Source organism: Galeopterus variegatus, unplaced genomic scaffold (assembly GCF_000696425.1).
Source record: "Galeopterus variegatus unplaced genomic scaffold, G_variegatus-3.0.2 Scaffold1386, whole genome shotgun sequence".
Lineage (NCBI taxonomy): Eukaryota > Metazoa > Chordata > Mammalia > Dermoptera > Cynocephalidae > Galeopterus > Galeopterus variegatus.
Window position 1 is genome coordinate 251198 of NW_007727497.1, and position 27422 is coordinate 278619.

The window sequence follows — 27422 nt, forward strand, 5'->3', positions numbered from 1 at the left end:
GCCAATCCGTGGCCGCCGGAGCCGCGCACGCGCGCCCTGGCTCTCGGGTTCTGGAGACTTTACGAGCTGCTGGGATCGTGGTCTCGCGCACAAGTGACGTCATCGAGACGAGAGGCGGGGCTGCGGGCGGTGGGCGGGAGGCTGCCAACGGGTTTGAGTGTACAGGACAGCGTGAAAGCGGAGTCTCTCTCTTTTCGGACCAGGGCTCAAGGGAGGGGGGCAATCCCTTGTCCTTGGCAAAATTGGGGGCTGAGGACTGCAGGTGTGGAGAGTAGTCAGACGGGGTGTTTGGGGTGGATCTCAGGCTAGGCTTGAGGGCGGTGTGCTTTTTAGGGACGTCCGAGGCCGTGACTGAATGTTCACAGGTTTCTTTTGGGGCGGTTGAGAGAGGGATTCTAGGGAGCCCTGCTATGGCTTTCTTGCCAGGAGGAGTCGGAGGGGATATACAGGGGGGTTGATCCTGGGTAGAACGGGTGAAGTGGGCGGGGAGCGCCGGGGCCTGAGGTTCCTGCCTCTCAAGACTGGAGCCAGTTGAGGGACAAATAAGGCAGCTGGACAGAAATTTGGCTCCTGGTGGATTTGGGTTCGTTTCGGTTTGCACGTTCTGGGAGTGAGAATTTAAGAGCTCAGTTGCCCAGGGATAACCTGTCCCTCGGTTGATCTGCAGCTTCCAGCACTCCTAGTTGGGAAGAGGAACTTCAGTGGTCCTGTTGCCCACAGTAGGTCTTCTCTCCCCACCCCCTCTGCGCTGCACCTCCTTTTCCGCCGTTCCCAGGAACTGGAGAGAGGAATGCTTTTGCCTTCTTCCATGGCCTCCGGAACCCGTAGAAACCTTTCCTCTAACCAGAAAACCTTGGTACCCTTATTCACCAAGGACACTTGGTGTGGAATCTTCCTCCCTTCTCCCAAATCTTTCTCTGTGAACTTTTCCCACTGGACTCTCCTAAAGCAGAACTAGGGGTTCCCAGCTTCTTGCTGTCTCCAATTGTCTATTCCCTGTACTCATGGCAACAGCAGCTACCAGCCCCAGTTCACCTCTTCGGTCGGAGGACCTCCTGAGTGATTCATCAGAACCCCCGGGGCTAAATCAGGTGTCATCTGAGGTGACTTCCCAGCTCTATGCTTCTTTGCGCCTCAGCCGACAGGCAGAGGCCACAGCCCGAGCCCAGCTGCATTTACCCTCCACCTCCCCACCTCCTCATGAGGTGTTAGATTGCTTGGCCCAGGAGCTGAGTGGCAGCTTGTCAGTCGGATTGGAGAACAACTTGAAGAAAAAGGTAAGGGAGGTGTGTTTTGGGGACCTCTATCTAGGGTATTAGATGCCAGAGTCTTAGGACTGGGGGTGGTAAAAGCAAAAATTGCTGAAATTTGAACTCCTATTGTTGGATTTCAAATTCCCTTTAATTACATCATTAGTCATGCTTATTCCTGGAAGCAAGTGTTTATGAGGGAGAGCGTGACCTGGGACACCATAATTTGGAAAATTGTCAAACTTTCTAGAGTTTTTTGTCAGAGACACCTGCGCTGTGGGGTACATTGGTGGGACTGGGACCTGGCTCTGGAAGTGGGGATAAGGTTTCTTGGTCCCAAAAGGGAACTAGGGACTTAAGGAAAGCAGCAAAATATGCTAAGATTCTTTCAGCCCAAAACTATTTGGATTGTATGGCTCAAAATTTGGGCATGTAAATCATTAAAATATGGTTTAATCAATTATACATATTACAGGGAAGATAGGTATTGGTGTTAGATAGAAAAGGTCTTATAATCAATTTGCAGACTGGTTAGGTCTTCTAGAATTTGAAAACTGATAGCCATGGACTATTACAATCTTTAGATAGGGTATTTGCTCTTTAGTTGGCAAGAATCACCACCAGTCTTTTATACCTGCCTAATTAATTAATTTACACTATCTTTCAGCTTCTGGAGGCATTTGGGTTTCTGACTTAAGGTTAAGACACCCCCTGTTGGGTCCGTTTTGTTTTTCTTGCTTTCCCAGGTGCTGGAGGAAAAGTCTGCCCTCCAGACTTTTCCAGGATATAGATTACGTAGATTCCATCTGATTTTCATGTGGCTTTTTTTTAGGATGGTTCTAAGCATATCTTTGAGATGGAAAATGTTCGGGGTCAACTCCAGACTATTCTTCAAACCTCACGTGATACGGCCTATCGTAAGTAAATCCCTTCCCTAGAACTATGAAGGAGAGCCTAGATTTAAGGGGTGGGAGAAAGTGGAGAGAGGAAACAGGGAGAAAAACCTAGCCCTCACAGACAAGAGATTTCAGGAGAGAAGGCTCCCATTCTTTGGGAGAAGGGGTGAAAGAATGGGGGAAGTAGAAAGAAAGGGCTTCTCCTCTCTTCTCCTTCAAATGGTCCCTGTTCCCATCCTGACCTGACCCTGACTGTGGGGTCCCTCTGGCTGCCTGCAGGGTATCCCCTCACTCCAGGTGCTGGCTCAGAGAGACGGGAAGAGGACTCCTTTGACAGTGACAGCACAGCCACCTTACTCAAGTGAGTTCTGCTTGGGGTTCTCCTAATTTGCTTGCTTTCTTGGAAATCTAAGTATTTTGTTCCTCAATTCTCTCTTTATTGCTTTGGTACCTCTTAAGGACCTAAGAAGCTTGTCACTTAGGTTTTAGTTTTCATCCTTTCTATCTTCTATTCCCTTTACTCCTTCAGGAACGTGGGCATCTGCTTGCTAGTACCTGGCTTTCTTTCAACCTCCAGTCCTTCCCTCATGAGAGTTAGTTTATTTCTGCTGAGTCCTTTATAAAGGCAGGGAGTGTGGTATAGAGGAAGGAGCATTATAGGGTGAATCACAGATCTTCGTGCTATTAAATGGGTCTATCACTACCTATCTTCATGACTTTGGAAAAGTCTCTTTCTCTTTCTGGGTCTCAGTTTCGTCATTTGTAAAATATCACGGTTGGATGAGTGGATCTCAAAAGCTTTCTCAACCCTAACATTCTCTACCTGGTTTGCTCAGCACCCGGCCCCTGCAAGATTTATCTCCATCTAGCTCAGCCCAAGCCCTGGAGGAGTTGTTTCCCCGGTACACCAGCCTTCGGCCAGGGCTCCCACTCAATCCTCCGGAATTTCAGGGTCTGAAAGATGCACTGGATTCAGAGCATACCCGCCGTAAGGTGAGATACAAAGGGTTCCTTTTGAAAGGAGCAAAGATTAGAGATAGGGGACTTGAGGTCTGGCTGGTTAGCTCAGTTGGTTAGAGCGCAGCCTTATAACACCAAGGTCATGGGTGTGGATCCCTGTACCTGCTAACTGCAAAAAAAAAAAAAAAAGAAAGAAAGAAAGAAATTAGGGGACTTTAGTGCTGAAAAGTGCTGAAGGTTAAGAGCCTGAAAACTGGGACTTTGCTCAAATGTTCCTTTGGGGAGGCCTCCTTTAGCATTCTAATATGGCACTCCCTCCCCTCCAGGTAGTCAGTCAGATCACTCTGTTATTTCTTTCATATAACTTATCACTCAGATATATCTTGTTTGTTTCTCTCCTTTGAAATCTAAACTCCATGAGGGTCAGTACCTTGTCTTGCTCAGCACTGGCTCCCTAAGGTCTAGTATATATATACCTAACACATAGAAACAGTTCATAAGCATTTGTTGAATGAATAATGAACTTTGCTAGCTTCTGCAAAGATTTGTAGCTATTGGTGATATAAGGAGGTTTATCTCTGTGAACCTCAGCCTTAATGTCGGAAGGGAACAGAGAGATGAACAAGGCAGAGATAAAGTAAAAATCATTGATCGTTATTCTTGGAACCTTCTCTTCATCTATTTTAAACTGTTTGGACATGAATGAAAGGCTTTTTCTTTATCCTTGCTATGTTTAATCATTGTCTCCAATGAGCTTCTTAAGGCAGGAGTAACTTCCCACACTTAGCCGTGTGAGTTGCTGCACTTCTGCCAAAAGGTTTATGGGAATTTCTCTCAGGAGATCCAGGAAAGGAAAGAGTCTGGAAACTAGGGACCTACTTCCTGAGAAGGTAAAGGAAGGTGTTAGAGGTCTCAGGCCTCAAGGTTCCTGCTCCAGATTTCCTTATTCTCCATCTCCCAACCAGTTCTGTTCTTGGGACCTAGGCTCTCTGTCTGCAGCCCATTTCCCCCTAGAAGAGCTGGAAGTTTGGTACTGTGATCAGACTAAAGATGGGCAACACCCAGACTCTTCATCCTTCTTCCCAGCATTGTGAGCACCATATTCAGAGCCTGCAGACCCGAGTGTTAGAGCTACAGCAGCAGTTAGCCGTGGCTGTGGCTGCCGATCGCAAGAAAGATATCATGATTGAACAACTGGACAAGGTGCCAGGGAAGCAAAATGTGGGTGGGTCTCTCCATGGAGAGCATTAAGGGATAGTAAGTAAGGGAGTGGCAAGCCAATATTTCTTTGTGCCTGCTAAGAGCTAGGGTAAGGGGTTGTTTTACTGACTGTTGGGAGAAGGCGGTTGTTGACCGTGCTCCTGTGCGTAGAAAGAGGGCAAAAAAGTTAATTTTGAAATTCCATCTTACTTGCCTTTCCTGAGACCCTGGCCCGTGTGGTGGAGGGCTGGAACCGGCATGAGGCTGAGCGGACAGAGGTGCTTCGGGGACTTCAAGAGGAACGCCAGGTGGCAGAACTCACCAGAAGCAAGCAGCAGGAGGTGGGTGACCTGGATCATGTGGCATTAGAACTTAAATCACAGATCTCTAGATGGAAAGGGGTAGAAATATCTCTGGAATTAGAGGTCCCAACAGATTGACCTCGATCTTGCAGCAGCTGTCTGACAATTCTTCTCGTCTCCTTATTCCTCTCCCTCACTGTTTCTGCTGTCAGACTTCTTTGTTGATGTCTTCTTGGTTTTCCCCACACCGTGTAGTCTTCTCTTTGGCTCCCAAGTCGTTTAGTTAACTCTGAAGTTTCAAGTTTCATTGTTAATGCTTTTTTTTTTTTTTTTCTTAAAGATGACCGGTAAGGGGATCTCAACCCTTGACTTGGTGTTGTCAGCACCATGCTCACCCAGTGAGCAAACCAGCCATCCCTATACGGGATCCGAACCCGTGGCCTTGGTGTTATCAGCACCGCACTCTCCCGAGTGAGCCACAGGCTGGCCCCGTTAATGCTTTTTGAAGTATAGTATGTAGACATTTCCCTCAGTTGCTCTGTCTTATGTTCCTCTCTCCCTGAAAGACAGTAACCCGCCTAGAACAAAGTCTTTCTGAGGCCATGGAGGCCCTGAATCGTGAGCAGGAAAGTGCCAGACTGCAGCAACGGGAAAAGGAGACACTGGTGAGAAGAAGACGGGCTGGGTTAATTTCATCAGAGGCTGTTAATTCTAGAGAGCTATGGGCTGTTGGTGGGATTGTGGGAGTTTACAGTTTGAGTTGCCCCAGGGCAGTGTTTCCCAAAACATGTTCCTTAGAATACTGGTTCTGCTAGATATTCTACAAAAACAGGTTCTGTCACCAAGTAAGTTTCAGAGACTCTGCAAATTGTATCCTCATTAGAACATTAGAATCATCTGGGGAATTATGTTAAAATACAGTATAGATTTCTGGAAGCCATTCCCAGAACTTTTGATGATGGGGTTGGGGAACCCAAATATTTTTAGAAATTTTCTAAGTGATTTTGTTCAGCCTGGTTTGTGAACTCTGGTCTAGAGCATAGACGAAAGATGTATGGGGTGAGACTCAAGTTTCTTTGAGCTAAAATGGCAAGATGATTATCCATATGAGTTAGTAACTAGTTTTGGCACTTGTTGCATGTATGACGCATGCTTGCTACCTGCATGCTGTACTAGTTGTCTCAGTAGGCTACAGCCAGCAGTGCTGATGATGGTTGCTGCTTGACTAGTTCATGATTGTAGGCTGGATTTTCTAATCTTTGTGGAATTTCTTTTGATGATGATGAAGATAGCTATCGGGTAATGAGTACTTACTATGTACCAGACACTGTCCTAAATTCTTCACAAATGCTTTTTACTTTAATCCTCACATGGTAGACTCTGTTATTATCTCCATTTTGCAAATAAGGATGTGTGCCTAAGTACGGATAGTAAATGATAGAACTAGGATTCTAAGTGGAATTTGAATCCTGGTCTACCTAACTCTGGAACAGGAGCTCTTATCTACTATATTATAATACTGTGAGCTCGTCAACTATTGTATTTTTAATGTGCATAATTCTCAGTGGGCACATTGTATGGGCAGGCTACTAAGGATCTTGGTTTTCTCCCTGGGGCTTTAGGAAGAGGAAAGGCAAGCTCTGACCCTGAGCTTGGAGGTAGAACAGCAACGGTGCCAGGCCCTGCAGGAAGAACGGGATGAGGCTCGGGCTCGGCAACTCAGTGAGCATCGACAGTTGGAGACACTTCAGGTTGCCCTAGAAGAAGAACGGCAGACTTGGGCCCAGCAAGAACACCAGCTTAAGGAATGCTACCAGGCACTGAAAGAGGAGAGCCAGGCTCAGTTGGAAAGGGAAAAGGTAAAGAGAGCAGTTGGAAGAGTTGGGGAATGGGAAACAGATGAAAGGCAAAATAATTCAGTGGGATGGGATGTCAGAATATGGGACATATATAGGGAACAGGGATGGAGAGTGAAGAGTTATACATGGGAGACAAGGTTGAGAGTGTAGGGCCAGCAGGAAGGGCTGGGGGCACCACATACGTGGAAGGCCAGAGAGTGAGATTAAATAAGGATGGAAAATAGGACAAATGGGAGAATAGAGAGAAGCAGCTTGAGTTTTAGGGTATGAGAGGATGAATTGGGGGAATAGAGATAACCAGGAGATAAAAAGTGAGGTATGTACTTAAGTTTGACTTCCCTTTTTTAGGGGAACAGCCAGAGGGAGGCCCAGGCAGCCCGGGAGGCCCAGCAGCAGTTGGCACTGGTGCAGTCTGAGGTGCGGCGGTTAGAAGGAGAGCTGGATATAGCTCGAAGAGAGAGAGACACGCTGCAGCTGGAAATGAGTTTGGTGCAGGTCAGGAGGCACATGGTTCTTGAGGTGTTTTAATAGTTGAGAGAAGTAGGTCTGAGGCAGAGTGACTTAGGAGTCGTGACAGACACTCCCATTTCAAGTTTTTGGGTTTATTTCATCAACAGTTTCTAAGTAGTATGAGTAGTATTCTGTCTTAAACTCAGAACCATTTCTCAGTGAGTAACAGCTTTCCACAATTTGTCAGACTGACTTAGTATTACTTTAGGAGTGAATAGACTTAAATCTATTAAAGATACCTTGTGTTATTTTAAGAGAGATGACACTTAGTGTGTTGGCTGTATAAGCACATATATTGAGTGTATGTCAAAGCTTTTGATAGAGACCTGATTCCAATCATAACAGTCTGCTTTGTAATTCTCATTACTTAAATAACTTTGTATTAATCCCCCTGGTTAGGTCAGGAACCCAGGAGGGCAATGATTCTTTTATTTACTTATGAAATTCCCATAACAGCACATGACCTGGCACAGAATAGTACTCAAAAATTGGTTGTCAGATATTAGACTTTGAAAAACACTTTACCTATCATATTGAATTTTAAATCCAAATTAGTCAGACCTATGGAATAGAGCAGATGTTGGCAAACTTTCTATAACGGGCCAGACAGTTAAATATTTTTAGATTTGTGGGTTGTACAGTCTCAGTTGCAACTACTCATTTCTGCTGTTATACCACAGAAAGGGCAGTGGACAGTAAATAAACAAATGAGCATGACCGTGTTCCAATAAAACTTTATTTACAAAAATAAGCAGTGGATTGCTGAATTGGGCTGTAGTTTGCTGATACCTGGAATAGAGTAAAGGGTTGGAGAGAATTCTGTTCTAGTCCGTGATGGAGGTACAGCATTGAAGAGGAAAGAGCACTGGATTGTTAGGTCAGGACACTCAGTTCTACATCTTAACTAGAATTTTTTTTTTTTTTTAAAAGATGACCGGTAAGGGGATCTTAACCCTTGACTTGGTGTTGTCATCACCACGCTCAGCCAGTGAGCAAACCAGCCATCCCTATATGGGATCTGAACCCGGGGCCTTGGTGTTATCAGTACCGCACTCTACTGAGTGAGCCACGGGCCGGCCCTAAACTTTTTTTTTTTTTTTGTCTTTTTTCGTGACCGGTAAGGGGATCGCAACCCTTGGTGTGGTGTCGCCCGCACCGCACTCAGCCAGTGAGTGCACCAGCCAGTCCTACATAGGATCCAAACCCGCGGCGGGAGCGTCGCTGTGCTCCCAGCAATGCACTCTCCCGAGTGCGCCACCGGCTCAGCCCTTAACTAGAATTTTGACCTTTATGAGCCTTTGTTTTTATGTGTAAAATGTTTTAAGGGTGAATTGATGAGTTTCTGAGAGCAAGTCAGTCTGAGAGACTTTGTTCCTAGTTAATAGTTGACTGAAAGAGGTACCCAATTTCTGGGTCAGTGAGACCAGTGTTTGAAAAAACACACTCCTTTTACTTTCCATCTAGTTCATTAAATTGGAGGACTGACTGCAGGGAAACTAATTTATCATTGTGAGCCTGTTACACCTCTCGCTGTGTAATGAAGACGCAAAAAAGATTACTCAAAGCAATATGAGTGCAACAAGAAGCCCAAAGGGACTGCACCTCAGCAACTCCTCTGTTAGAAGGAGAAACTGGGTACAGCCCCGAGTCGGTTTTTGCTTCAGTTTTTATTGTAAGGACAATGAAATTACAGGAAAAGAACAGATGGTTAATCAACCATAGTAAGAACATAAAGAAATTGGCTATGTAACAATCTTCATCCAAGCAGGCATGGTTCAAAATAGTTTAAACAATATACCATTAAAAGAGTCATAAATCTGGGCCGGCCGTGGCTCACTTGGGAGAGTGCGGTGCTGATAGCACCAGGGCCGTGGGTTCGGATCCCATATAGGGATGGCTGATTGGCTCACTGGGTGAGCGTGGTGCTGACAACACCAAGTCAAGGGTTAAGATCCCCTTACCGGTCATCTTTAAAAATAAATAAATAAATAAATAAATAAAAGAGTCATAAATCTAAGCCATGTGACATGCAAAAGAAACAGTAAGATAATCAGTAAAGTGCCTGACTTCTTAAGAAACTTAAAGAAACAGCCTTAAGCAAAATGTGGAACAATCCCCGTGTACTAACTAATCTAGCAAAACATCCTTGAAAATCTTAACTCACATATTTTCCCATCATTTAAGTTTTGTTGTATTAAGAGTTATTGCAGTCAGAACAGTCCCTGTTTTGTTTCTGTTCTCTTGTTCACATTAAAGGCTTTAAACCTGTGTAAGTTTCCTTCTCACAAAATCTTCCAATGAACCCATTATATTAAAAATCAGTGTATACAATCACTTACCTAAATAGTGATTAGAATTGATTCAGTGGGCTCTTGCCCCCTGTCCGAGGACTTTTGTCCCATACATGCATTACCTAAAAACCGTATACTAAAAATCAACTGAGACTCAACATATACTTGATTAGAATTGATAGAATTGATTCAGTGGGCTCTTGCCCTCTAACTGTGGGCTCTTGCCTCCTATTCGAGACTTTTGTCCCATACATGCATTACCTAAAAACCCTATCTAATAATCAAATAGGAATCAAGATTTCTACCCCTCTACAGGAGCCATGGGTAAAGGCATTAGTAAATAATTCAGTAGCCATTTTAGACTACTGTGCCCCATGCACTGGTTCTAGCCGTGTGTGTGTATGTGTGCACACATAATTATTATTCTCATTTCAATTCATTAAGCCTGTTGAGCAGCTCCTCTATGTAAGCTATGTGCTAGGAGCTGGAAATAGTCCTGGCTGACAAGGAGCTCACCAGCTAGATGGGGAGTTTATCTAGTACACACATTTTTGTGTGGTTGTGACTCTTGTAGACTCAAAGTATACACATTTTTGAAGTAGTATGATGAGCACAATAATTGAGCATAAGGAGAACTACTTGTTACTCTGATGTCATCTTAGTGTAGTATTCTACAAACACACTAAGTAAAATTTGGACCTTCTGACAATCCCTCTTACTCTTTCCCTGTTTAAGTTTTCTTTTCAGCAGTTATCACTGCCTAGTATACTACATATTGTACTTTTTTTTATCCTGTTGATTTTCTGTAAGGTCTATGAGGGCAAGGATTTTTGTCTGCTCATTGTTGAGACTCCAACACTCAGAGTAGTGCCTGATTTACAGTGTTGTTCAGGTCCTCTATTTTCTTGTTGCTCTATAATTTATTGAAAATGGAGTATTGAAGTCTCCAACTATTATTGAAGAACTGTCTCCCTCTAATTCTGTCAGTTTTTTCTTCATATATTTTGGGGCTTTATTAAGTGCATGTATGTTCCTTATTGTTATATCTTCTTTATTTAACTTTTTTGACTTAACGTCTATTTTGTCTGATAATAATATAGCCACCCCAGATCTCTTGGTTACTATTTGCATGGAATATTATTTTCATCCTTTTGCTTTCAGCCTTTTTGTGTCTTTGTATCTAAAGTGAGTTTCTTGGACTGGCTGGGTAGCTAAGTTGTTTAGAACATGGTGCTGATAACACCAACATGCAGAGTGGCCTGTACTGTGCTGGCAAGCCACCAAAAAAAAGCAAAAAAAGAAAGCTGTAAAGTGAGTTTCTTGTAGACAGCATATAGATGGATTACGTGTTTTTTAAAATTCATTCTTCAATTTCTGCATCTTAATTGGAAAGTTAAATCCATTTACATTTAAAGTCATTACTGATAAGAAAGGACATATTTCTGCCGTTTAGCTGTTTGTTTTCTTTATGTCTTATATGTTTTTGTTCCTTAATTCATTCATTACTGCCTTTTTTTGTATTTCATTGATTTTTTCTTTTTGGAGTGAAGAAGGGAAACATTTGATTGCCTTCTCTCCTTTTCTATATATTTTTAAAGTTATTTTCTTAGTGGTTACCTTAGGATTACAATTAGCATCTTAAAGTTACAACAACCTAGTTTGAATAATACCACCGTTAGTTTCACTACTATACAAAAACTCCATTTGTATATATCTCCATCTCTCATCCTTCATATTGTTATTGCCACAGATTTATAACTATTGTTTTTTTTTTTTTTTTGGCCCTTTTTGTGACCGGTAAGGGGATCGCAACCCTTGGCTTGGTGACGCCCACACCGCGCTCAGCCAGTGAGTGCACCGGCCGTCCCTATATCCGAACCCGCGGCAGGAGCGCCGCTGAGCTCCCAGCACTGCACTCTCCCGAGTGCGCCACGGGGTCGGCCCTTTTGTCTTTTTCTTGACTGGAAAGGGGATCGCAACCCTTGGCTTGGTGTCGTCCGCACCGCGCTCAGCCAGTGAGTGCACCGGCCGTCCCTATATCCGAACCCGCGGCAGGAGCGCCGCTGAGCTCCCAGCACTGCACTCTCCCGGGTGCGCCACGGGGTCGGCCCTTTTGTCTTTTTCTTGACTGGAAAGGGGATCGCAACCCTTGGCTTGGTGTCGTCCGCACCGCGCTCAGCCAGTGAGTGCACCGGCCATTCCTATATAGGATCCGAACCCGCGGCAGGAGCGGCGCTGCGCTCCTAGTGCTGCACTCTCCCGAGTGTGCCACGGGGCCAGCCCTATAACTATTGTTTTATGCATTTGCCTTTTAACTCATATAGAAGAAAAGTAGTGCTGCGCTCCTAGTGCTGCACTCTCCCGAGTGTGCCATGGGGCCAGCCCTATAACTATTGTTTTATGCATTTGCCTTTTAACTCATATAGAAGAAAAGTAGTTGCAAACCAAAAGTACAGTAATACTGGCTTTTATATTTACCTATGTAGTGACCTTTATCAGTGTTCTTTATTTCTTAATATGGCTTCAAGTCACTGTACAGTTTCATTTCAGTTTAGTCTTAAGGACTCCCTTTAACACTTCTTATTAGCTTTTGTTTATCTTGAAATGTCTAATTTCTCCTTCATTCTTGAAGAATTTCTTTGCCCAGTATAGAATTCTTAGTTGACAAGTGCGAAATCAGGTGTTAGTCTTGTTGAGGATCCCTTGTAAATGGTGACTTGCTTTTCTCTTGCTGCTTTGAAGATTCTCTCTTTGCCTGTGGCTTTTGATAGGTTTTTTTGTTTTGTTTTGTTTTTTAAAGATTTTAATTAGTTTTATTTGTGATTCTAGAATCAGGCAACACCTCATTCTGTAAAGTAGAATGAGTGTTCTGTTTTTGACAATTTGACTACAGTGTGTCTTAGTGTGGATCTTTTGAGTTTATCCTGCTTAGATTTATTGAGCTTCTTGGATGTATAGATTGATGTCTTTCACCAAATTTGGAAGGGAAAAAAAATTTTTTTTGGTAGCTGTTTGGTACAGGGATTGAACCCTGGACCTTGGTGTTATCAGCACCGTGCTCTGACCAACTTATCTAACTGGCCAACCTTTGGCTGTAACTTCTTTAAATATTTTTTCTGCCCTTTTTCTCTCTTTACTTGTTCTGAGTCTTCCATAATACATATGTTGGTATACTTGATAGTTTCCCACAGGTCACTGAGGTTCTATTCATTTTCTTCCTTTCTTTTTTCTTTCTGCTAATCAGACTGGATAATTTCAATTACCTTATCTTCAAGTGCACTCTTCCACCCGCTCAAATCTGCCATTGAGCCCCTCTAGTGAGTTTTATTTTAAATGAACTTTGGTGTTTTAGGTTCACAGACAAATTGAGCAGAAGGTACAGAGATTTCTTGTACACCCCTTGCATCTATACTCGCATAGCCTCCCCATTTTCAACATCCCCCACAAGAGTGGTGCATTTGTTACAATTGATAAACCTGTGTTGACCCATCATTATCACCCTGAGTCCATAGATTACATTAGGGCTTACTCTTGGTGTTGTATATTCAATGGGTTTGGATAAATTTATAGTGACATGTTGGGGCTGGCAGCTAGGACAGTTAGAACGTGGTACTGATAATGCCAGGGTCCAGAGTTCCATCCCTACACTGGCCAGCTGTCAAAAAAACAAACAAAACAAAAGTGTGGTGCTGATAACACCACGGCCAAGGGTTTGGATCCCTATATAGGGATGGCCAGTTAGCTCACTTGGCCATTATCTCAGTTGGTTACAGTGTGGTGCTGATAACACCAAAGGTCTCGAGTTTGATCCCTATACTGGCCAGCAAAAAAAAAAAAAAAAAAAAAAAAATATAATGACGTGTATCTACCTTTACAGTATATAAGGTATATAGTATAGAGTATTGAGTAGTTTCACTGCCCTAAAAATTCTCTCCCTCCTCCCTAGTCCCCGGCAAAAACTGATCTTTTTACTGTCTCCATAGTTTTGCCTTTTCTAAAATGTTGTATAATTGGAATAATGCAGTACATAGATTAAGCTAGTTTGCACACCCAGCTTTTCAGATTGGTTTCTTTCACTTAGCAATATGCATCTAAATTTCCTCCATGTCTTTTCATGGCTTGACAGCTCATTTCTTTCTAGCATTGAGTAGTATGCCATTGTCTGGATGTACCACGGTATATCCAGTCACCTACTGAAGGACATCTCGGTTGCTTACAAGTCTTGTCAATTATGAAGAAAGCTGCTATAAATATCCATGTGCAGGTTTTTCTGTGGACATAAGTTTTCAAGTCCTTTGGGTAAATACCAAGGAGCATGATTGCTATGTCGTATGATAACAGTATGTTTAGTTTTGTTAAGAAACCCCTACACTGTCTTTCAAAGTGGATGTGCCATTTTGTATTTCAGCAGTGAATGAGAGTTTCTGTTGCTCCACGTAATCACCAGCATTTGGTCGTGTTAGTGTTCTGGGTTTTGCTTGTTCTAATAGGTGTGTAGTATGTAATCAGATTTTCATATCACTGATTGTACTTTTCAGCTCCAGAATTTCTTTTTTCTTTCTTTCTTTTTATTTTTTGGCATCCAGCAGGTACAGGGACCCGAATCTTTCACTTTAGTGTTATGACACCGTGCTCTAATGAACTGAGCTAACTGGCCAGCCCTGCTCCAGAATTTCTATTTGGTTCCTTTTATGTATTTCAGTCTCTTTAGCTATACTGCCTATTTGTTCGTATATCATTCTCCTGATTTCCTTTAGTTCTTTCTCCGTGACTTAATGGCTTTGACTAGTAATCCCAGTGTCTGGACTTCCACTGAAATAGTCCCTGTCAAATTCTTTTCCTTTGAATGAGTCATATTTTCCTGTTTATTTGTATGTTTTGTAATTTTTTTGTTGAAAACTGGTCACTTGAAATGTTATAATGTGGTAACTCTGGAAATTATATTCTCTCCTGCCTGAGGGATTGCTTTTTTTTTTTTTTTTTAAACAATCCGGTTCCTGTTTATTTGTATGTTTTGTAATTTTTTTGTTGAAAACTGGTCACTTGAAATGTTATAATGTGGTAACTCTGGAAATTATATTCTCTCCTGCCTGAGGGATTGCTTTTTTTTTTTTTTTTTTAACAATCCGGTTCCTGATGGAGACCTGTCTCCACCACCCCTCCTGACTCTGGCTACAGTTCTGAATGTTGCTTGATTTTGAGCAGCTCCACCTTGAACACCACCTGAAATGTTTGGAGGAGCTTGCTGCTGTCCAAACCCCAGCTCTAATGGGATCACCAGCTTCTGCTTTTCCCCCTCACACATCCCCAGTAGCCCCTGATCCCTGCCCTTGATGATCTGGCCCATGCTGAGGGAAAAGACAAAGGGCTGATTCTAGGGCAAGCTGCTGTCAAACTCCGTCCCATCTTCCAGCTTCCCCATGTAGTGCATACAAAGGTTGTCCCCCTTGCAAGATTTGATGGGACAGTGATCCACCTGCTTCTTGACTCTGATTGGCAGCTTCCATTGGCCCTTGGCCCCTGTGGCTGAGGCCAGGGTGCTCAGGCAGATGGACAGTACTGTCAGGACCCAGCTCAGCCTCATGTCTCTCCTCACCGCGTCCCCAGAGTTAACCCTAGTCATACTGCTGCCTCCTCAGTGACTGCTTTTGATGGCTATAGCCATCCATTTGTACAGTGATGTTTACCTACTATTTTTGCAAAGTCTGTATTCCTTTTTGTGTGTGGGTATTGCTGTTTCTGTTCCATTATCTATGCAGTTAGCCTGTGAGCTGACAGATTTTCTTAAATATCTGGATTCCCCCTAGAAAGTGTATGTATCTCTTGAAATTTCTGATACGTGCTTCCAGGGAAGCTGCTGCAGCCCAAGGCGGGGCTGAAATAAAGGCATTTGTCTGCTCTGGTTTCTTAGGGAACTGCCAGACTGACCTAAACATGCAATCCCACAGTTTTGGAGGACAAGGTCCTTACCGTCCACCTTTGCTCCAGCCAGCCACTCTAGTACCATAGGCAGCCAGTCCCACGGCCAGGGCCAGGCTGAGAAATGAGGATGGTAGCTGGTTTATGCACCCAGCACTCTTACTGAACTTCAGCAGCCTTTCCCTTTATCAGGTACTCACCTGGTTGCTGTAAATGTCTCAACAGGTTGCAGAGTTCCAAATAGTTGATTCTGGTATTTTTGTCCAGCTTAAGGGTTATTTTGGTGGAGGGAATGGCCCTTGGAGTTTTCTACTCTGTCATTTTCTATGACATCACTCTTACGTTTTTAATTTTTTTAAGAAATAAAACCTCCAGGGCCGACCCGGTGGCACACTGCTACAGTGTGCCGCTTGGGAGCGCAGTGGCGCTCCCGCCGAGGGTTCGGATCCCACATACAGACCGGTTCCCGCTCACTGGCTGAGCGAGGTGCGGGCGCAGCACCGAGGGTTGCGATCCTGTTGCCGGTCCCGGTCTGGTGCGGGCGCGACACTGAGGGTTGCGATCCGTTGCCGGAATATTTTCATACTGTCTAACAGGTCTCTGAAGCTCTGTTTTTTTTTTTTTTTTTCCTTTTTGTCTTTTTTACTGACTGGTAATGGGATCGCAACCCTCGGTGTTGCGCCCGCACTGTGCTCAGCCAGTGAGCGGGAACCGGTCTCCACATGGGATCCGAACCCTTGGCGGGAGTGCTGCCACACTCCCAAGCGGCACACTCTCCAGTGCGCCACCGGGCCGGCCCTCAAGCTCTGTTTTAATTTTATGTGAGCTGTTTCACTTCTGATTCATGTTCATCCTGAGGGTGATGCTTACTGGGGTCCCAATTTATTGTAGGGAGGGTCTCCTGTTAGATTTCCCAACTTAGGTGGCATTGGGCTTTGGTTTCTGTTCATTTTTTCCTTTTCAAAGGCAGTCAAAACAAAGGTTTTAATTTTTTAGGGTAGGCAGATGCCTTCAGGGCAATAGTGGCTAGCTACCACACTTGCTGATCTGTCTAGACTCTCATTTTTTCTTTATTTTGGCCTGGTAATTCTTTACTGTTTCTTTAATTGATGCTTTTTAGGAAGTGTGTGTGTGTGTGTCTTTATTTTGGCCTGGTAATTCTTTACTGTTTCTTTAGTTGTTTGATGCTTTTTAGGAATGGTGTGTGTGTGTGTGTGTGTGTGTGTGTGTGTGTGTGTAAGTTTTAAAAAATTTTTTAAATTTTATTTTTTGTTGCTGGCTGGTATGGGGATCCAAACCCTTGACCTTGGTGTCATCAGCACCATGCTCTGAGTGAGCTAACTGGCCAGCCCCTTTTTCTAGCTGGAGAGTTAATCTCAATAACTTAATTGGCCAGTACTAGAAACATGAAAGACCATTCCCTCTCTTCTTTTTTTTTTTTTTTTTTTCCTTTTTGTCTTTTTTCATGACCGGCAACGGATCGCAACCCTTGGTGTTGCACCCGCACCTTGCTCAGCCAGTGAGCAGCTGGTCTGTATGTGGGATCCGAACCCTCGGCAGGAGTGCCACCGCACTCCCAAGCGGCGCACTGTAGCAGTGCGCCACCGGGCCGGCCTCCCTCTCTTCTTATACTCTGGAATAGTTTGTAAGGTCGGAATTAATATGTGCTTCTTGAATATTTTATATTTGACTACTGATTTGCTCTTTTAACGTTTATGGGATTTATTTAGGTTTTCTATTCTTGAGTTATTTTTGGTATTCTTGCGTACTCTCTCCCTCTTCTTCCCCATATATATGCATATATTTACGCACACACACATATACACATACACATCCATTTAGTCTAATTTTCTAATTTATTGACTTAAAGTTGTTAATAATTTTATCATTTTAATGTCTATGGCATCTATAAATTATGTCTAATTTTTCATTCCTGATATCGCTCATTTGTGTAATTTTTCTTATTTTTGCTTTTTTAGACCATCTTGCTTGTAGTTTCTTTTTGTTGTTGTTCTTTTGTTGAACTGACCAACAGGATCTTGCTTATAGTTTAATTGAATATATTTTCAGAGGATTCATTTTTGGCTTTTTTGATCTTTGTTTTCTATTTTATTAATGCTTGTACTTTATTTCATTTCTTATATTATCTTTGGTTTTACTCTGTTCTTTTTAAAATCTTCTTAAGATGCATGGATGCTTGCTCATTTTCAGTCTTCTTTTCTAAATTTCTATGTAAGTATTGATTTAAGTGTATGCTATAACTTAATGTATGTAGTATTTTCCTTATTTGTTTCTGAATAATATTCAATTTTTCATATGATTACTCTTTTGAAGTCCTTGGTTGTTTTCAAAGATATGGGGCTTTTCTAATGTTTTTATTATTGATTTATAGCTTAACTGCTTTGTGATTAGAGAACATGGTCTTTAAAAAATTACTTATTTATGTATATTCCACTCAGCGTTTTGTTTTGAAATATTTCAAACCTAAAGAAGTGCTGCATGAATAGTATAACAAATACACTTAGATTTACCAGTTGACATTTGGGTACATTTGTCTGCTGGCTGTCTGCACCGCTCTCCCCCTCCCCCTCCCTTTCTCTTTCTCTCAAATCGTTTGAGAATTTCTTGTGGATATCACAAGAGAATATGCTATTTTATTTAAACTCTTTGAAAGTTATCAATACTTCTTTTATGGCTTTATATGGTAAATTTTTCCAAATAATTTCATGTGTGCCTGAAAATATATATTTTATAGTTGGGTACAGTTTTGCATATATATCTTTTACTTTGTTAATTGTGCTGTTTAAATCATCTATATCCTTACTTATTTTTTTCTTTTTGAGTGTGTATTTATCTATTGCTCCTTGTAGTCTGTTTTGCCTCATGCATTTTAAATGCATATACTTTTTTTTTTTTTTTTAAAGATGACTGGTAAGGGGATCTTAACCCTTGACTTGGTGTTGTCAGCACCATGCTCCCCCAAGTGAACTAACTGGCCATCCCTATATAGGGATCCGAACCCATGGCCTTGGTTTTATCAGCACCACATTTTCCCAAGTGAGCCACAGGCCGGCCCTTGCATATACATTTTTAAATTACTATATGTCTCCTGGTCAGTTGAATGTTATATCCTCATGAGGTGCCTCTATCTCTCTTGTAAGATTGAGTCTATCTTTGCCTGATATTAATAGAACTGCACCACCTTTTAAAAAAAAATTTGCCTGTCAAATATTTATCCTTTTACTTTTACCTTTATATATTTGCCTTTTAACTGGTGTATTGTTTATTTACATTTCATTTATTTGTTTGTATTTGGATGTAGGTCTCACTTTATATCTTTTTTTATCTTGTAAATTCAGTGTTTAATTTCCTTTCTTGTCATCTTTTAGATTCATTATTTTTTTTTCATGCCACTTTTTTTCCCAACTAATTTTGAAATCAACTCAGTTTCTGTTTGTTTGTTTGTTTAGGGGTTACTTTAGAAATTATAACGTGCATACTTATGTTATCAAGATTTATTTATTTATTTGTTATTATTATTTTTTTAAAAGATGACCAGTAAGGGGATCTTAACCCTTGACTTGGTGTTGTCAGCACCACGCTCACCCAGTAAGCTAACCGGCCATCCCTATATGGGATCCGAACCCATGGCCTTGGTGTTATCAGCACCACACTCTCCCGAGTGAGCCATGGGCTGGTCCATCAAGGTTTATTTATGAATTAAATAATAATGACAAAGAAAGGAGCCACCAATTTTGCATGGACAGTTAAAATAGAATTCCCAGAGAACTTTAAAAAATATTCTTAAAATATAAAAGTAGGGGCTGGCCGGTTAGCTAACTTGGGAGAGTGTGGTGCTGGTAACACCAAGGTCACAGGTTTGGATCCCCATACCGGCCAGCTGCCAAAAAAACTTGTATATATATATATATATATATAAGTAATCTGTAAAACAAGTTGAAATAATACAGAAGTAAAAAATGTTGGTTGCCTTCTCTTATCACACCACTTGGTGTGTGTCCTTAAAAACCTTTTCATATATGAGCAAATGGGTTGGTCTTTCAAAAAAAATATGAGCATACTATGTGTTTGCTGCTGCTTGTTTGTTTTTTTTAATCTCACAATGTATTATAGACATCTTCCCATGCCAGTACATAAATATGTGCCCCATTATTTTTAAGGGTGATATAAAATTACACTGAATGGATTAATCATAGTTTAAGCATTTTAAAACAGGAAATTTAAATCAATACCAGTTTTTCTCTATTAAAAATAGTGCTGCAGTGAACATCAGTGTGCATAAATCTTTTGCACCCCTATGAGTATTTCTGTAGGGTAGAATCTTAAAAGTGAAATAATGACTCAAAGGGAATATATATTAAACTTTTTCATTAAAAGATTTAAGTAACTGCAAAGAGTTTAGTATGATTGGAATCTGTTTTGGGACAGGTAGATGGGTGGTGGGAGATCATAAAGGGTTTTTAAACAGTCGGAAACTTATTCTTTAGAAAATGGGAGCATTTGAAGAGTTTCAATCAGGGAATAAATTGAGCATATCTGTGTTTTATAATGTTCACTAAGGTACAATGTGGAGGCTTTTATTGGGGCCAAAATGAGAGAGAGTGAAGAGTAGAATAGAGGCAGAAAGTTCAATCAGATTTGAAATAACGTCGAATTAATGCGGTAGTAAGTAGAGGGTTAAATTGGAGAGATGTTAAGGAAGTCGAATTGAACAACCTGTTTGGAGGGGGTAAAGAAGTAGGAGTAGTCAAGGATGACTCCAGGTTTCAAGTAGCTTGGTGTTTCAGTGGGGATGGTGCCATTAACTAAGGCAGGAAATAGGAAGAGAAGGTTTGAGGGTAAAAATCAAATGAGCTGAATTTGGATGTGTTCTATTTGAGGTGTATCCAAATAGAAGTATTCATTAGGTTACTAAGCATATAGGCTTAAAGCTTGGAAAAATGTCTAGACTAAAGAGACAGATTTAGGAAGTGTTAAGGTATAAATTGTAGCAAAAAAAACACACCTGGCCTAAATGCCAAAAGTTTATTATACACATGTAAAATCATCAGTGACCTGGCATGTTAGCATATAGTAAAAAAGAGGACTAAGGACAGAACTCAGTGAAACATTCAACCTTTATGGGCAGTTAGAAGAAGAGCCATCAGCTGAGACTGAGTCAGATAGAATGAGGAGGAGGAGATGGTGGTATCATGGGAGCTAAGAAGAAGATGTTTTTAGAAGGAAAGATTGACCTGGCATGTCAGGTGTTGCAGTGAGATCACATGAGATAAAGACTGAGAAATAACCACTATTGGATTTGGAATTAAGTTCTTTGCAATGAAATGCTATATGTGGAAGTCAGATTTCAGTGAACTGAAGAAGGAATGTGAGGTGGGAAAATGGAGAAAGCAATTATAAACTGACTCTCCTTTGGAAGAAGGGGCATTGATATTTATTGAATGCCTCCTGCTTTTCAGGTAATGTACTAGGGGTACTACATATGTTATCTCAGACTCATATAATGGATTTGATTGCTCTACCTAAAATTTCTTTTGGTTAAAAAATATATTTCTTTGCCCAAAGTCATTTTCATTTTTGGGTATGTATAAGGTGTGAGTACCTTATAGTTTAATAAGGAAAGGGAACCTCTTCCATTCCTTGTGGCAAAATTCTTGTTCTTCATCCCTTAAGCATATGAGGGGAACATTGGTACTGGATTTTGTCTGTTATATCCTCCATCTGCTTCCAAACCCAAACAAAATTGTGCTATTATCCCCCTTCCTTCACTCCCAGGCCCGGTATGAAAGCCAGCGGATCCAGATGGAGTCAGAGCTGGCTGTGCAGCTGGAGCAGCGGGTGACAGAGCAGCTGGCTCAGGCTCAGGAGAACAGCCTGCGGCAAGCAGCCTCCCTGAGGGAACATCACAGGTACTTGGGACCTACTGGATGCTGCTTCTCCCCAGCCACAGCAGGTATTTTAGTGCCCTCTCCACGTCCCTTTCCTTTTTTTCAATTTGCTGGTTCCCAGCATACTTTCAGTCCCATCAGCATGGACCTAAGTCTCTTGGGAGAGCTGCCTTTAGGTGCTCATGGACAGGCAGAAGTACCCAGGATTTTCATCCCATAGGGAGTAGCCTGTAACCAAGAACTGATGAGTGTGGGACATTTTCCAGCTCTCTTGCTGGGACAGTGCTGAGGTGTGACCTATACTGCTCTGTGGGATTGAACCTCCTTCCCATCCCTGTCTCAATTCTCTGAACCCCACTCCTGTACCAGTTTTTTCTGGAAATGCTAAAATAAATCACTTTCCTATATATCCTCATCCCCGTCTCTGCTTTTGGGGAAACCATCCTCATACTCCAGCTTTGTCCTTCCCTCTTTCTTGTGCCATTGCCAGGCAGGCTGACTGTGGCTGTTTGGCTCACTCTCATATGCACACATTCTGTCTTTTTCTCATTTGATCACTTCTATTTCCAGTCTCAGTCCTCTTTTCTCACCTTTCACCTCTTAGGAAGCAGCTGCAGGACGTGAATGGACAGCACCAGCAGGAATTGGCCACTCAGTTGGCTCAGTTCAAGTTGGAAATGGCAGAACGAGAGGAACGGCAGCAACAGGTGGCTCAGGACTATGAGCTAAGGTACTAGTCCCTGGAGTATCCCTTTTAGGCCTCAGACCCTTTCCTATGGGTAGAACCCAAGCTGAGAATGGTAAAGAGCTGTAACTTCAGTAGATCTATTCTCTTCTAAATTGGCCTCAGCTCGTATCAGAATTTCAGATGTCTGACATTACATCCTGGCACTTCTCATTCTCCAAGTCTCGTTTTCCTTAAAAGTCCTGAGTCTTCTCTCCTCTCTTTTCTATAGACTGGCCCGGGAGCAAGCGCAAGTGCGGGACCTGCAGAGTGGGAACCAACAGCTGGAGGAACAGCGGGTGGAACTGGTAGAACGTCTCCAAGCCATGCTGCAGGCCCACTGGGACGAGGCGCATCAGCTGCTTAGCACCACTCTCCCGCCTACCAACCCCCCGGTAGGCATTGCCCCTTGACCTAAGCTTCTTAGAGTTGTTGTGTTCTAGATTCTATCTTTGGAAGTCTAGCTCTCTCTCAGAGGAAACTCTAAGTTCAGTTTCCAGAGCCTACATCAGAGAAAAAATCTGTGGACTTTCCCAAAGAATAACTGTCTCACCAAAATCAATCTTTTTTCTGTGGCCATAGTTCACTCAGACTGGTGCTATTCCTTTAGGCATAATTCTCTTCTCCCAGTCCTCAGAGGTGATGAATAATATGTAGTACTAGTTTCATGGACTAACAGCCCAATTAATTATGGGAGTAGGGGCCAAAAATTGTTGCTAAGTCTTGCCCTAGAGTACAGAGTCTTACCCCTAGCCCTTGTGTTGGCATCTCCTACTTCCTTCTTTTAATTATGAAATTTTTATTATTAGCCATAATATTTTTTGGAATAGGTAATAATATGCACATGGTAAAAAAAAAAAAATCCAAACTATTCAGAAAAGTATGCAGTGAAAAGGTATCCTACCCCTGTACCTCCGTCTCCCGATTCCTCTCCAGAAGCAACCACTCTACCGGTGTCTTGAGCGTCATGCCTCCTTCCATTCCTACCCCCTCCGTCCCCCTTGCTCCACACACCAAATTGCCACCTTCTGTATACTGTTGCATAACTTTTTATTCAACCAAGAGCTTATTGATAGATATAATAGTTGTTTCCTATATTTTGCATCTACAAAGAGTATGTAAAGAATTTCATTAAAATGTATGTCTTTGGGTAAGTTTATCTATAAATTTTCTAGAAATAGAATTGTAAGATCAAAAATAAACTGTTTAAAATTTGATAGAAATTTGGTAGATGTTACCAAATCTCCTTTTAAGGAAGTTCTAGTAACTTATAATTTTATTAAAGTGTTTGGACCATGACTTATCTCTTTAAACCCTGTGCGAAGACTTGTCTCTTTAAACCCACTGGGCTTTGATCCTTTCCGCCTCTCTTGGCCAGGTTCCTCCCCCTGGCCCCTCCAGCCCTGGGCCTCGGGAGCCAGAGAAAGCGAAGACTTGTCTCTTTAAACCCACTGGGCTTTGATCCTTTCCACCTCTCTTGGCCAGGTTCCTCCCCCTGGCCCCTCCAGCCCTGGGCCTCGGGAGCCAGAGAAAGAGGAGAGGAGGATCTGGACTATACCTCCCGTGGCTGTGGCCCTGAAGCCTGTCTTGCAGCAGAGCCGGGAATCAAGGGACGAGCTGCCTGGAGTGCCTTCTGTTCTCTGCAGCTCCTCCCCAGACCTTAGCCTCCTGCTGGGCCCGTCTTTGCAGAGCCAGCATTCCTTCCAGCCCCTGGAGACAAAAGCAGATCTCACTCCACCCACAGGTAACTGGGGACAGAAGTCTCTGGGGTTCCCCTTACATGTACCAGTTGGCCCCCTCTTACCTAGCTTCCTTTCTGTCTGAGACTTGAGCATTTAGTTTCTCAGATGTCTTAGTGATCATAGTTGCAAGGAGCAGAAATCTGGTCATATTGGTTCAAATAAAGGGAGTAGGATCTCATGGAAATGTGATGTCTCTGGACTTAGTGAGAATTGCAGTTGGGAACGTTGGCAACTGAGGCAGCTGTCCCTTCTCTCCCTAGGCCTGCATAGTCTCTTGACCCTGCCTCTCCCTGCAGACCTGCTTCTTTTCTCTTGCTTGACCAGCTTTCTCTCTCGCTTATGGTTTTTGCTCCTTATAGCTTTGGCTTGCACACAGGTTTGCACCAGCCATGACACTGACTCCAGCCAAGACTTTAGACATTTATAGAGTCATTGGTGTCTTAGTTTCTTAGCTCCAGTTTAAAGAGACCATTTGATGGGTTGGTAACCATCCATTGGATTGGCTGGCCTTGGGTGTGGTGTCCACCTCTGGTTTAGTCAACTGCGACTTGGGTGGATAGGGGTGTTCTGTATGGTACAAACATGACAGCCTGGGTTGAATTGAGAATGAGCGATGAATTGTATCACCATTTTAAATTTTAAAATTACGCAATAATAATAATGATGATGATGATGATGAAAGAATGGGAGCACGTTCTCGGGAGAGGCCAGAACATGTCTATTAAGGGCCGGCCAGTGGCTCACTCGGGAGAGTGCGGTGCTGATAACACCAAGGCCACGGGTTCGGATCCCTATATAGGGATGGCCGGTTAGCTCACTGGGTGAGCATGATGCTGACAACACCAAGTCAAGGGTTAAGATCCCCTTATTGGTCATCTTTTTTTTTTTTTTTTTTTTTCCTTTTTGTCTTTTTTCGTGACCGGCAACGGGATCGCAACCCTCGGTGTTGCTCAACCAGTTAGCGGACCGGTCTCTATATGGGATCCGAACCCTCGGTGGGAGTGCCGCCGCGCTCCCAAGCGCCGCACTCTACCGAGTGCGCCACCAGGCCGGCCCATGGTCATCTTTTTTTTTAAAAAAAAGAACATGTCTATTAATTATTTCTGTTCTTTATGGAGTTTATGGTGGTATTTATTTGTTTAGACTTTGGGTATCACAGCTTTCTTCGTCTGACTGCAGTTCTATCTTAGAGTTTAGCTGGGCCATCTCCCACTCGCCTTCAACCCTTCCCTCTCTAACTCTTTTAAACTTCCATTGTTGTCTTCTCCTAGTTGTGATGTTCCTCTCATGTTTAATAGGCCCCTTTCTTCTGGGCATTGATGTGAGTTGATTTGTGGAGGAAGCCATTCCTCTGCAACACACTTGCACACATGCACGCCTGTTTCACTTTATAGCTGAGGCTTTCCCCTCTGCACTTGGGGCCCTCCATCCCAATCACAGGGCAGAACGTCCATTCCCTGAGGAGGATCCTGGATCTGATGGGGATGGCTTCCTGAAGCAAGGGCTGCCACCTGCTTCTCAGCTGGAGGGCCTCAAGAATTTTTTGCAACAGGTAAGAAACCACCTGATTTTCTTCTTCCCTTCCTCATTTGCTCTTTCCACTCTAGGAATCCAGGACTCTGACTTCATTCCCTTTTTAGGCCTTATACTTTGCCCCAGCTTCTTACTCTCTTGGTCTGTCTTGTTTCTGTTTCATAATTCCCTTCTGGAACTTAGGTGACCAACCCTGGCTCTTCTTCATCAGCTCTGCTTCTCTCAGATACCTAGGTCTTTTTCTTTATCAGTCCTCTCGAGAACCTTACTATCTTGTCCCCCCAGCTGCTGGAGAGTGTACCCCAGAACAATGAGAACTCCTCTGTTGACCTGTTGCCCCCTAAGTCTGGTGAGTTCCAACTCTGAAGAAGGTTGGGTCTGGATCCTGGAAAAGATGGGATCTGGTAATGATCTTGGTTGAACTTTTAGGAGCTGGCAAAGGTGATAAAGCCTAATAAATGCTAGGTGGTAGGAATTCCTTGACTCTTTGCCCTATTACCTGGTTTTTGGATTTCTTTCCTTTTTCTAGGTCCTCTAACTGTCCCATCTTGGGAGGAAGCCCCTCAAGTGCCACACCTTCCACCTCCCGTCCGTAAAACTAAAGTTCCCTTAGCCATGGCGTCTAGTCTCTTCCGGGTCCATGAACTTCCCTCATCCAATTCACAAGGCAGTGGTCCCAGCAGTGGCTCCCCAGAGAGAGGTAAGCAGGTCATGGTTTACCAGGGAGAGAAAGAGGGAAGGTCCTGGGTGTGGAGCCAGCACCCAGAAGTTAAGGCCCTTCAGATTCCTAGGGCCTGGGGAGAGGAGCCTAGGATGATGACCATTGTTGATATGTCTCTCAGGTGGAGAGGGGCTCACGTCCCCAAGGCAGCTGATGGAGGTGTCCCAGCTGTTACGACTATACCAGGCTCGGGGTTGGGGGGCTCTTCCTGCTGAGGATCTGCTGCTGTACCTGAAGAGGCTGGAACACAGAGGGTACAAGCCTGGGAGGGAGGAAGAAGGATTCTGAGGATGGAATCTGGATTATGGGATCAGGCGGGGAAGATTGGAGTGTGTATGTTGTACATTGGGTAGAGTCTTCTGTCCTTTTCTGGGGAGGAAAGTGAGGCATGAGATGTAGATCACAAGTCTCCTCTCACTGCTACCCACCTTTCAATTTGTCTGTTTCTTTCCCCTGCTTTTCTTTTTTCTTCTAAAAAATCTCTTCCCCATATCTTTCTGCCTTAGTTTTTTCCTCTCTTATCCTGCAGCCTTAAACAGAATCCTAGGATTTTGGCTATCTAGTATAACTCATTATTTGATTTTACTAATGTCTCCTCCCATTTGATCCCCAGGTCTATCGTGTTGTTCATATTCTTAAGAGACAGAATTGGGGAGTAGTTATTTCATCCAGTGTTCGGTAGAGTTGGGGGGAGTAGCCCCTCCATCCTCAGACCCTTGATTTGTGTGGCAGGATTGATGGCCGAGGGGATAACATCACCAGAAGGAACACAGACTCACGCTTGGGTGAGATCCCCCGGAAAGAGGTGAGGGAAAATCGGGCAGGGGCCAGGGGAGGAAAGGGCTCTCGCTGACCGGTTCCTTCAGCTCTACACACTTCCTGGCTGGCTCTGCTTCTCCATTGCCTTGACCCTCCAGTCCCAACTCCCATGTCTGTCACATGGGCTTTGGTTCTGGTCCTTTCCATGTGTTGAGCTTTTCCTCGGTGGGGTGGGGGGATTGAAAGGATATGACACTAACTTTTTCTTCTCCTCAACTCTCAGATTACCTCCCAGGCTGTCCCTCGCCGCCTTGCTACAGCTCCTAAGACTGAAAAACCTCCTGCACGGAAGAAAAGTGGACACCCTGCCCCTAGTAGCATGAGGAGTCGGGGGGGAGTCTGGAGATAAGTCCTTTCTCCTCTTCTTTTTCTCTTGTTGTTGTTGTTATTATTATTTTAATAAATGCCAAATAGTCTAGTCTCTGACTCAGGAATTTGGAAAATGGAAGTTTTGTAGGAAACTACTTTGTAAAGAAACCTTATTCTGTTTGAATATGTTTTTTGTATGTTGTATGTTTATGTTATTTTCTGTGGGAAAAGGCATGAATGCTCTGAAAGAAGATGGTCTGTGAATAGGTTTTAGAAGTCTGAGTGAGCTAAGGTTCAATGTTTAAAAAATAAAACCTATGGGGTGATTAACTCTGGTTGGTAGTGGAATTATGGATAATTTTTATTTTCTTCTTTATATATTTCTGTATTTTTCAAATTTTCTAAAACAAGTATGTGTTACTTTAATAATCAGAAACAAAAAAACCTTTTAATAAAAGAGTAAGTTATTATGTAAAAA

At 43.0% G+C, this 27422-nt stretch overlaps 1 protein-coding gene and 1 pseudogene across 7 annotated transcripts; one reads left to right on the plus strand and one right to left on the minus strand.

The window, feature by feature from the left end:
- Nucleotides 1-66: 66 nt before the first annotated feature.
- CNTROB (centrobin, centrosomal BRCA2 interacting protein) lies at nucleotides 67-27422 on the plus strand. Of its 7 annotated transcripts, XM_008576668.1 has the most exons (20): nucleotides 205-262; nucleotides 668-1277; nucleotides 2083-2167; nucleotides 2426-2507; nucleotides 2983-3139; nucleotides 4193-4309; nucleotides 4531-4647; nucleotides 5175-5273; nucleotides 6231-6467; nucleotides 6816-6962; nucleotides 20984-21117; nucleotides 21701-21826; nucleotides 22053-22215; nucleotides 23306-23564; nucleotides 24957-25114; nucleotides 25381-25444; nucleotides 25625-25795; nucleotides 25938-26070; nucleotides 26549-26621; nucleotides 26859-27422. In XM_008576668.1, exons 2-20 carry the CDS (start codon nucleotides 1005-1007, stop codon nucleotides 26982-26984), a joined length of 2721 nt encoding a protein of 906 aa, XP_008574890.1. In that variant the 5' UTR covers nucleotides 205-262; nucleotides 668-1004; the 3' UTR covers nucleotides 26985-27422. The 7 variants fall into 7 exon arrangements, with proteins under 7 accessions (XP_008574889.1, XP_008574890.1, XP_008574891.1 ...); XM_008576667.1 differs by having other exon boundaries at nucleotides 67-1277; XM_008576669.1 differs by lacking the exon at nucleotides 205-262 and having other exon boundaries at nucleotides 290-1277; nucleotides 26549-26601; nucleotides 26859-26993.
- On the minus strand, nucleotides 14441-14876 carry LOC103593646 (annotated as a pseudogene).